Source organism: Lycium barbarum, chromosome 11, assembly GCF_019175385.1.
Source record: "Lycium barbarum isolate Lr01 chromosome 11, ASM1917538v2, whole genome shotgun sequence".
NCBI classification, from domain to species: Eukaryota; Viridiplantae; Streptophyta; class Magnoliopsida; order Solanales; family Solanaceae; genus Lycium; species Lycium barbarum.
Genome location: NC_083347.1, coordinates 11,005,650 through 11,017,687, shown reverse-complemented (window position 1 = coordinate 11,017,687; position 12,038 = coordinate 11,005,650). Strand labels below are relative to the sequence as shown.

Below are 12,038 nucleotides of genomic sequence, written 5' to 3'. Positions count from 1 at the left end.
ATATTTTGAGTGAAAATTCCTGGTTCCACCATTTATGTCATTGAATTAGGTACTTTCCGACCAATTGTGCAAACTCCAAATGAAAATGAGCAACACCGGACAGCTTTTCTGAAGGTATATGTGACAGATGTTACATATGGTTTACGGGCAAGAGCAGAGAGCTTCACGTAAGTCAATTTCAATAGAAAGACGTGTGAGGTACTTCTAACTAACTATGTCTGAACCTTAAAAAGAGATTAGCTGACAAAATTCCTTGAAATCAAAGCAAAAACCCGTTTAAAATACAATGACAAACATGTTTTACATGTGAACTAAAGATCTAAAATCGACGCGTACTAAGGTCATATTACAACGAGGAGATACACCTGGAAAATATTTGAATAAATGAGGATGAAAATTTCATAGAAATACAACAGTGAAGAAAATTTGTTTTAACAAAAATGAGCTCCTTAGGATTATGTATGGAAACTGATCAATCTTTTTACCAACAATAATGATGAACAAAAGCTTCTTTCTTTCACCAGCAAACTGATCAGAGGCTGTCCACGGAAGGGTCAAGCCCAATAAAGACCAAACCGATGATGCCATTTTTGTCCCATTTGGTATAAATTCAAACATGGCAACTCATCCTCTCTTGATATCAGCATTGCCAGCAATCATCTAGTAATCATATCACAATCAAACAGTTATCAGTCAAATCACAGAATGCAGACTACAAGATATCTTTGATAGACTCATAAAAACTCATATCCTTAGTTAATCAGAATAACAAGAATTAAGCAACTAGGATTTGTATCCAATTTCCTCGAACTATGATGGTATGTCTTGTGAGACGAGCAAAGATAGAGATTGTTCGTGGAAAATAAAAAATGTTAACCAGGAATGTATAGCTTTACAAAAGTAATGTTCATAACTTGTTCCTGGGAATAGATAGAGAGCTCAAGTAGGATGTCGAATAAACTTCCTACATGAACTTTCACCTTGTTGGTGAGGGTTCGATTCCCCACCTTGTAACACCTTCCCCTACCCCCAATTTTTTTTTAAATAAAAAAAAAAAACAGTGTAGATATTTATATTGAAGGTCATAATAAGCCACGACAATAAAAAGCAATTCCCCCGTCATCTACAACATACAGAGTGCATCAGAGCATTATAGTTAAGAAGCTTACTAGGTTTGCAAATGCAGATAACGTAGTATGGGAACTTCAAGGATCATCATCTTGATCTTCCCATTCTTCAAGAATAACATATTTTGCAGCTGCATTTTGAGTCGAGGATCGTGACATTTCATCTTCACTTAGGTTACCTTTCTGTAGTTTGTCATACCTGAGAAGCAGAAGCGGAAAACAAATTTAATATCTAGCGAAAACCATCTAACATTCAAAACTTCTTTGGTCTCATAGGCACAAAGATCTTATTGTCTTGTCTTATGATGTAACACGATTCGGTTTTCTGTAAAAGTGAAGTACAGTAACAGATTCAGTAAGTGATAATAGACCAACAAAACAGATCTAGCAGCTGGGGGTCATACAAAAGTAAATACTCCAAGTCTCCAATAAAATCACCCATTTTCGATTAACAACAACGACATACCCGGTCTAATCCCACAAAGTGGGGTCTGGGGAGGGTAGAGTGTACGCAGACCTTACCTCTACCTTGCTACACTAGTTTTCAAGTAACTATTTTCTTTGACAACCCCTTGCTACACTAGTTTTGCAGGAAGGGACATTCAATCTAAAAAATAAGCAAGGATCAACTATTTTGTCAATTTAACATACAATATGCTTCTCATGACAAACCTATCCTATAAGCGATTTGTAAGACCAGTTATTAACAAGTACGGTTTGGCTAGTTGTTGTTGCTTAAGTGAAATACATCACGACATGTTTCCCGTAAAACCCTGGCAATGCTATGAAAGAAATATTGAAGAGCTAGTACAAATACTAGACAAATTGAAATTAAATGCAAAGCCGTGTCCAAAAATAAAAAATTATTCACAGCGAATATTTGATAAGAATTCCCTTATTCGAGTACAATGAATCTAGAGGTGCATGAAGCTGGACATATATTCACTTAGAATTCTAACACCTAATATGGCACACATTCAAAATGTGAACATCCAGTTTAGTGTACAACTAAGCTTAGGCTATGTGGCTCATCTTAAAATAAGAAAAGCAATTCCAGCATCAAATTAATCAAACGAGAAAACATCCAACTAGTAGCAACGGAAAAGCTTATTGTCACCAACAAACAAGTGAACTTATACCAACAGATGTTGAAGAACTGACAATATATAATGAGGAAACATACTGCAGTCGGTAGTTTAAACAAAAACTTTATACGAACTAAGGCTGAGGAATTGACGAGATAAATGAGGGTAGACATCTGCAGTAGGTTATTAAAGAAACTCATCTTTCAAAAAACTTATCTAATTTTAACAGCAGTTGGGAGACAATAATCACAACATAACTTCTTGCAAAATATGAGAGCTCGTATACTTACTTGTACCAATTAAACAAACTGACACCAAGCATTATTGTCAGGAGACCGATCCCTTTCATCCAGGTAAACTTATCATGGAAGTAAAACACAGCAACCTGAAAATGCCACCGACATAATTACTAGTTTCAGTAACTGAAGAAACAATGGATTCCAAAAACCAGAGAAACTTTTCAACTAGTGAAAACTGATTTTATCAGTCTAATGCCATTGAAGATACACGGTGGCTTGAACTGAAGATATCTAGGAAAATGAAGTCTCTGAGCAATAAAAGAGTCATGGCATATATATATTTTTTTTCCATTCTCAAAAAAATATATATGCCACCGAATGTACTTGAAAATGGACATTCCATGGAACATGATTAGTCTGTTATAAAATCACACAGTTGTAGGTCACAATTCTAAACTTTCTTCCTAATTTCCGGGATGGCGATGTCTTACAGCTCAACCTCCTTGCAATAGTTAAATCTTATTTGAATATTTGAATGGAAGGGGTATTCAACCCTTCTGCGGTATTCTTAATAATAGTAGTATTTTTGTCTGTATAATATACATTTCCAACGTCGTATATATGTTCTGGACAAACCATCCATATATTCCCCCTCCCCAAATGCACACCATGCGGACCACAATACAGAGCCAACGAAGAAATTGCCAGGCTTTTTAATTAGCAATCCTAATGTTCATCAAGAAGGAAAAACTTACTAATTCCATAGAGTAAACCAGTTATTCAGCTACATTACTTGTATGCTCTTTTTCTTTGATCAGTCAGTTACATTACATTACTTAAGAAAGAGATAGAGATAACTTGGTTTTTAGCTCATACCACGATAGTGACCGCCTCCTTTACGACTCCTGCTATTGTCACTGTTACTGCACTAGTAACTGAGACAAGAATATATTCCGTCAATACCTGCAGCAAACAAAAAAAAAAACAGAGAAAGAAAATTATCAAATTTGTTTATAGTTTTTAGATATTATGGTGTTTAGTAGACAACGAAGAAGAACCAATAAAAGAAATCTACTACTAGAATGTTGGATTATCAACAAGTTGAAATGATTGATCTTGAGTTAGATACATGCATACCATAAAGAAAGCCAAGGTTCCACCAAAAAGCATCAGCAAACAACTTCTAGTTATGTGCCATGAGCTATCGAAGTAACTGCTGCTTCCAAACTCTTGCCATGGATCAAATATAAGAGACAGCATAGCAGTTGAAAGAGCCATTACTGGAGTAACGTAGCTCATTAGCGTGAGTGGATTTTTTAAACCTGAAATAACCGAAGCAAGTGTCATATACAATGTATTTACAAGCTACACTATGAATAAATTCATTTTCAGAGCTTTGAAGTTTGCTATAATTTGCTGATAGTCCTTACCATAGATTTCTTTCTTTATGACAGTTTTTTGTCAGCGCGCACCAGTTGGATGGAGTATAGGAGAATGAACACAAAATAGACGAAGTTAGCACAAGTATGACGATGAATATACTGAAAATAACAAATTCACTTCTAACAATTTCTGTGATCCTACCTGCAGAAGTATCTGAGTCATAGTCCAGCGGAACCCAGACATAACAGCAGCTAGCATTACAAAGATAAACCCCCAAAACTCAAACTCCGTTTCCTTTGCAACTGCATTATCAATCAATAAAGGTCAGATGTGCTTATTGAACATATCTGATCTACAGACAACAGAATTAGTAACAACGTAATAGAGTTGGCTAAGCATTCAAAAAATTGAAGATAACGTGGTAGTCAAATGGACAGAGATAGTTTTGAAGAGAATAACACAAACTAATTCAGCTTTTTTCTAATAAATTCATCTATGCTGCGTGAGTTACATTTTTCTCGTTTTCTTTATCTACATTCAATGGCTATACTATTCATTAATAAGCCATGACATTTCTCTAAAATCACTCTTTTCATCTCTTCTTTGTAATAACAATGGTATTCAGACCAGCTGGCACGCATCTCAACTATTCCACCCTGCACCTGCTACCTCCTACCAACACAAGTACCAAGTGACTCAACCCTCCAAGGGAGGCAGATATGAAGAAATCACCAATACACCAAGTATTTCTTGCTTCTGAATTTGAACCCTGGTCTCCAAGGTTTGCACCCACTTCATTGATCACTAGGTCACACCCTTGGGTGCAATTACTCTTATCATATCATTTGTTATGACTTTTTTCTACTCCTTGCATTAGCGGTTCTAGTAGTGCTCCTTTCAATTGATTTCACCCTTGCAGAATTATAAGAAACATTGCAAACAAGTTTAACCTACTTCTTCACACAACCTTGTGGAGCCACTACTCTATCGCTACCCTCATCATTTTCACTACTTGGATTTTTGTACCTTTCTCTTCTTGTTCAACACGGTATCCATCTCAATTTTCTCATTCCAGTGGGTATTGTATGAATATATTTTCAGCCACCTTATACTTGAAAGGAGAATGTGTCATGGCAAAAAAGAAAAGTAAAGAGAATAGAAAATGAGATTATTAAGTATGAAATAGCAGTTTTAGAAACTCGAGCCCCATAATACTCTTTTCTTAATTTTAAGAAAGTAAAAACTTACTTATAGAAAATATGATTTTTAAAGGCTACAGCCGACAGACTGGAGAAGTGTAATTGAAACAAATAAAATTGATATTAAGTCCGGAGCATTTCGGGCCCATCCTTGTTACATTTAAACATAAAATGATAGTCATTTGTAGATTATGATGGTTTAAACAAGAAAGAAAACAAGAAGTCCAAAAGACATGTAAACTCAAAGTACTACTTCCAGTACAAAAATGAGAATTATTGATGTTCTTTAAGAATAATGGCAGATAAATAGGGAGATTATTAAAAGTTAAGAAGCCAGGGGATGGCCCAGTGGTTGAGGCCCAACCTGGAGATCCCAAGTTTGAGTTCCTACAACACTAGGTGTGAGTCCCTCTGTTCCAGCATTGGTAGGTAGGATTACCTTCACAACTGTGCTTGTGAGCAGGACAAACTGCCTAGCGTGTGCATAATTGATATTCCCAATAATAAAATAAAAAAATACAAGAAACAACAACAGCAGCGATAATGCGATATGCTAGTAAGTGTACAGGACAATTGATATTCCCAATAATAAAATAAAAAATACAAAATGCGAGATGCTAGTAAGTGTACAGGATACCTGTTAATAATACCCCAATAGAAATAATCAACATGATCCCTAACAGCTTCAAACTCGGGGACTCCAACCTTTCAAAAAGAGTTCCGAGGTTAAAAACAAATTAAGAACTCATTTCTAAGAGATAGCACATGAAATCATTCATGAGATGGATGATAAATTTGATCCTTATGCAATGGAATGGAAAAAGGCCTCCTTTCTCAGCATGTGTTCCCACTAAAGAGGGACTAATTGAAAATCAATTAGTGACGGTTGTATCCTGCTTCCTCTAAGGTCATGTGATCTGACTGAGCTTTACTCATGGGAAGGTGTTCGAAAAATATTGACAATGAACAAAAGCAACTTATCTATGAAATATTATGTTGTGGCAAGCCACAGCCTTAAAAGAGATTTTGGTCTGACTAGGATGCAAACTTTTGATTTGGCAGTGTTTGACCTGACATATATGGCAGTGTTGATTTGGCACAGAGTTTAAGAAAGAAAGAAAGACTTCTGGCACATACCAACAGTACCCTTAGAAATTATTGTCTTAAACATGTTATAACAATTCTATGGTTATAAGAGTGTGTAATTACAGGTAAAATGAAAATTTTAAAGTTACAGAGTACCAAATAAAAAATGTGTTTTTCTTTTGTCATAGACTAAACAGAAAATAGTGTCGATTAAGACAGATTCAGTAGTTATTATGCACATTGATGAATAGTTCAACAGGGCAATGAGAAATAGAGCAATGATTAAAAAAAAGTACCTGAAAACAAAAGCGAAGAGCAGGAGAAAGATCGGTGCTGCAGATTTGCACTGCAATGACAAACTTGTGTTTAGGAGTCAAGAATTTATGGAGGAAAGGGAAGGAAACTAGAAGATTACTCTTTTTTACAAGTAAAAGCGGAAGATTGTTCCACTCACTCTCCCTTCAAGTCTTTGAACATTGTTGTTAAAGGGTTGCGTTGTCATAAATTGTTGTTAAAATTTCAGCAGGTGTAAGTGAAATTTCTACAAACCTAAAGGGACATTGGGTTGTGAGAATCCTTTTTTATGTTGTCCAGTGACTCAATTTTTTTAAACAAATCTGTTGACCATCATATTGATTGATATTTAAAAATTTATAGGGAGAGCGAATACATACCATAGTAGCAAATGTCACTGATATGAAAACGAGGGATGCATTGCTGAGGTTGACATCCATTGCCGTACTGAGAGCTGTGGGTACAACTGTGAAAGGCAAAGGCCATCTGTAGCATTAGTTGTCAGGAAAGTTAATAAAAATTGCAGGAAAATATTGGAGGCCAATATCAATAAGTAATGCTCTATACTTCACAGAACAGGTGCATATAAAAAAGGCGTAAGATCAAATGCCTCAAATAAACGAAGAACAAGTAGTGTAACTTCAAGCAGATGAGACAAATTGAACAATCATTGAAGTTCAGACGATACCATAATTACCAAAATCTCAGGATTGCAATACAAACAGCTGAATGAAATATCTGATGCTTTGACCAAAATGTTACTAAAAAGCAAAAAGATTATGCTCCTATCAGCTTATCAAGGTATATACATAAAAAAAATTGCCAAGGTATTGAATGGAGATTGAAAAAGGTTCATCAGGAAACTGGTCTGAGTAGCCAAAATGCATTCGCACAGGCAAAATCATAGATGACTCATTAATTGCAAATGAGTACTTCAGATGGTACCAGAAATGAGCAGGAATAATGTGTAAGTTAGACTCGGAGAAAGCATAAGCCACAAAATTTGGTCATTCCTTCTGAATATAATGAAGGATATGGGCTTTGACAATAGATGAATTGAGTGGATAAATTTCTGCACTTCTTCAGTCAGATTAGCTATCATAATCAATGATTACTAAGAAGGTTTCTTCCCTTCTGTAGGAGAATTGAGCTGGAGCGACCTCCCATCGCCTTTCTTATTGTTGAAGTTTGTGACCATCTTATCTAAAAGCTTAATTTGTTGGTGAGAACACACTTTAAATTACTTAATTATATATTCAACACTCCCCCCACATGCCAGCTTAATCGGACCAAACATGTGGAATTTTTTTTTCTAATAATGGTGGTAGTGAGACTCGAACTCGGGACTTCCGAATGCTCTATCCACGCTCAGTTGCGCATGCAAAGGGGTGTTAGAATTCTCACATCGGTAGTGGAGGGGATGGGGGGGAAACTTGGTCTCCTTATATAGCCTTGGGTAACCCTCATGAGCTAGCTTTTGAGGTTGAGTTAGGTCCATGGTCCATTTCCTTATCATGGCATCAAAGCTAGACTCATCTCAATTATTGTTTTACCAGATGTTGCCCCCCATGTTATCTGTCCACCCTCCAAATGTCCGGGCATGTGCTAACAGGGAGGGGTTCGTCAAAATTCCCATATCAGCTATAGATGGGTATCTGGACTCCTTTTGTGCTAGTAGGCAATCCTCACACATGAGCTAACTTTTGGGATGGAGTTATGCTCAAGGTCTATTTTCTTATCACTTACTTATACTAGTAATGAAAAGATTAAACCGGATGCCAAAGATACCAACAGATAAAGATGGATATTTGGATTTGAAGTAGGAATAATGCTGGAAACATAGTAAGTGTCTCACATTCTCAACTTTACCAGTTTCAAAAAAAAAAAAAAAGGTGTCTCACATTCTGTTTACTGATGACACATTAATCTTCTAATGGGGACTTTGTGGTTTTAGGAGTTGTATTAGTTGTCATAGATATGGCTAAAAGCTTCTTGTTTCCCGTGAATAAAGCGAAGAAAATTCAGCTTGTTGAAGTTGTGCGACTATTCATCTAAAAGCTTAAGATGTTAGAGCAAATTTTATTTAGTTAATAAGGTCTTCAACATACCTCACGTGCGGCTCTGGTTCTTTTTTCTGGTCCAAGCATTTGTGAATTCTTTTTGATAATGGGTGAGACTTGAATCCGGGACCTCAACCTCCTCTGATACCATGTTTAAGTGTGTGAATCTAAAAGCTTAAGCTATTAGATAAAGCACACGTTTATTTACTTAATTATATCATCAAAATACTCCCCTCGTGTGGGGACTTTATTCTTTTAATGAGCCAAGCACGTGAAAATTCTTTTTGATAAAGAGTGGCGATGAGATGCGAACCCAGGACACCTGCTTGCTCTGAAACTATGTTGAAGTGTGTAATCATTTCATCTAAAAGGTTATAATTGGTCTCATTATATAGTCTTGGACAATATTCACATCATCAGCTAGCTTATGGAGTTGAGTTAGGCCCAAAGTCCATTTCTTATCATTGGTATCAGAGCGAGACCCATCTAAAGGAGGGGAGGCCCGAAGAAACCAAAGCAGCTCAATGTCCTACGGAATTCTATAATTGTGCATTTTATGGGTAGGGTGGAAGGAGAGGAACTCCAAGTTCATTCTATAAAGCTTAGATGTTAACCGTCATTATCTTTGGAGATGCATGATTGATGTAAATTATTCTGACACTTTGTTGGACTTATAGACTCCTTAGATCATAGATAGGTGTCACTAGTCATTCGTCATAAACCTCTCAAATATGTCAATCTTTCTACCTTACCCGCTCTGGACTCTGTTCTCTTCTAATTTCTTTCCGAAGGAACTAAAGGTCAGAACAGTCCCTTGCATCTAGAGTTATTCATAATCATACAGTAGAAGACAATGAACAATCTCTTGAAAAGCCATAATAATGCATGAAACAAATATAACCTGCATCTGAGTAAAGCTTAAAGAAAAAGGATATCACAATCATAGTTACCTCTCAAAAAATAATCTCTCCAAGTCATCATTACAGTGGGTTGAAATTTTCGAGACCAGAACCAGGTAATTCCTTTGGACAAAATGGCTTGCATTGCAAAGTGGAATGTATTCATCAGTAAAGGAGCAGGGAATCTCCCTAGATGATCCCCTAGAAGAGTTTTATTATACCTGGATCAGGTGAATGCATGATAAGAACCGACATAGAAACAAATCACTTAGTAAAATAATAAGCTTATGACCAAATAGACTTACAATGTTAAGAATGTACTGAATGTGTACCATACAAGTACTAAAAACAGTGTCTTCAGCACATCAGCAACAGAAACAACATTCTTCGAAATTGTTTGTGACGCATTTGGATATGTATGGTTACTTGTAGGACCATTCTCCACATCAAACGGAACATATCTATCTTTTCCATTTCCAGTAGATGCAACACCCAAATCACCACCACCTTTCATCCTCTGCTTAAAGTTATAATCTTGCGTATCTACGTTTACAGATCCATTTCCTATACTGTTTTGATTAACCAGTGGCAGCTCAAAGTCAAAGTCGTCAGTGAGTGTACGAGCATTCCCTAGTTGAGCTGAATGGGCGATGTCATTATCATCACACCAGCCCGAGAAAGAAGGCGCCCTCCGAAAGCTGTCAGTTGCACTCTCCTCAACCTTCTCTATAATCAAATCACTCTCTACCATCTCCTTTATCCTCCACAATCAAAGCCATCAATCTCCCATCGACAACCAAGCGAATCCGCCCAGTCGTCTATATAGCACTATATTTTCCAGTTATCTTTACCAAACTTATTGTGGTGAACCCTTTAGAACTTCGAATCGACACTATAATATCTGATAAACACACCTAAGAAGTGATTGAAAATCAGAAGTGAGCTCCCCAATCCAATTCACTGATGACCAAAATAAGTTCAACAATCTGCATTAAAGCAATATGAAATTTAAGTCAAACCCCACTACAAGATTAAGGAAATGACTCAGACTCTCTCAAAATCTCACAAAAAGAAACAGTAAAAATCACAACTTTGAATCCTATGTAATTAAATTTTCAAGAAAAGGGAAAAAGAAAAGAACCCCATTTCTATTTCAGGTCTATAGATTCCAAAAAACCCAAAAGATAGTTGAATCAAGAAGAGTAAATGCTATTGAAGAATCAAGAAAGCAACTAGTAAAGTGAACCCTTTACAACTTTGAATTGACGCTATTATATCTGATAAACACACTTAAGAAGTAATAGAAATCATCAGCGAGCTCAACAATCCAATTAACTAGCTGCCAAAATAAGTTTAACAATCTGCATTAAACCAACTTCAAATTTAACTCAACCCCAATACAAGAATTAAGTAAATCTCCCCAAAATCTCCCCCCCCCCCCCCCCCCCACAAAAAAAAAAGTAAAAAACATAACTTTGAATCATAAAGGGGAAAATAAAAGAACCCCATTTCTATTTCAGGTCTATAGATTCCAAAAGACCAAAAGAAAGTCAAATCAAGAAGAGTAAGAATTATTGAAGAATCAAGAAAGCAACTAGTCAAATGTAACAATTAAGCCAAACAAGGAAGACTAAAACTGACCTGAGCTTTTTTTTTTCAGTTAATAGATTCAAATGGTGTAGAAGAGCACAAGTATACAAGATTTAACAGAGAAATTGTGATCTGATCTTGGATTTTTTCTTTAGGTAGAAGAAATAGAATAAAGAAAAAAAAAATTGTTTGGTTTGGTTTAGGGGGTTATTGTTGTTGCCTGTTACGTTAGGTAAAATTGAAGCAAAAATCAACTACCGCCGACAGCTTACATTGGTTGCATTTATTTTTAGGGCCTGTTTGGAAAGCCACCAGGTAATTGGAATTGATTTACTAGGGTAGTAATTACACAGTAGTGTAATTACAACGATCTTTTAATTTATCATAATGTAATTACAGTGTAATTACAAGCGTATTATTTGGTTGCACAAGTGTAATAACACAGTTAGTTTAATTTAATTATGAAAATTTAAAATTAATATTTAAAAAATATTTGCCTTTATAAATGATATTAAATTAGTTTTTTAATAACACATTGTTTCTTGAAAATATATTAATTAATAATCATATATTTGTAACTAATATTGTAAAAAATAATTGATATATATTTTTCAAATTAATAATATTTAATTTTAATTAATTGTAAAACTTAAAAGAAGACTTTTTTGGTGAGAACGTCATTGATTGGATGTTTGACAAAAAAAAATTATAAATATAATGCCATAACATTATTCAAATGTTTGACACAAAAAATTCATCAAATGTAAGTGAAAAATAAACAACATACAATGTGAAAGCAATTAACTTAAAATTCAAATACAACCTAAATTCAAAATCCAAAAGACAAAGTTTAACATAATGCTCTATGTCAAATTCCAACTTTACATAAGTAAGTTTCAACATAACTTAAGTAAATAATTTAAAGAAATGGAATATAAGTCTATAACCTCATTCACAACGAAATTCTACTTTAATAACGTCTCTCGTTATATGTCAAGATTGTTAATGAGTCGTTCTTTCTAATATTAAGAGGTGTAATTTCAAAAATTAGAATAATAACACGATTATGCTAAATG

General features: G+C 35.2%; 1 protein-coding gene across 2 annotated transcripts; it reads right to left on the bottom strand.

The window, feature by feature from the left end:
* Positions 1-236: 236 nt before the first annotated feature.
* Positions 237-11,202, bottom strand: LOC132620317 (probable sugar phosphate/phosphate translocator At1g06470). 2 transcript variants are annotated; one of them, XM_060334982.1, is made up of 13 exons: positions 11,014-11,202; positions 9,678-10,358; positions 9,424-9,593; positions 6,794-6,879; positions 6,416-6,465; positions 5,671-5,738; positions 4,036-4,136; positions 3,882-3,894; positions 3,589-3,773; positions 3,328-3,414; positions 2,503-2,597; positions 1,170-1,326; positions 237-660 (listed from the first exon to the last, which is right to left on the bottom strand). In XM_060334982.1, exons 2-12 carry the CDS (start codon positions 10,121-10,123, stop codon positions 1,206-1,208), a joined length of 1,422 nt encoding a protein of 473 aa, XP_060190965.1. In that variant the 5' UTR covers positions 10,124-10,358; positions 11,014-11,202; the 3' UTR covers positions 237-660; positions 1,170-1,205. The 2 variants fall into 2 exon arrangements, with proteins under 2 accessions (XP_060190965.1, XP_060190966.1); XM_060334983.1 differs by having other exon boundaries at positions 9,678-10,286.
* Positions 11,203-12,038: the final 836 nt, after the last annotated feature.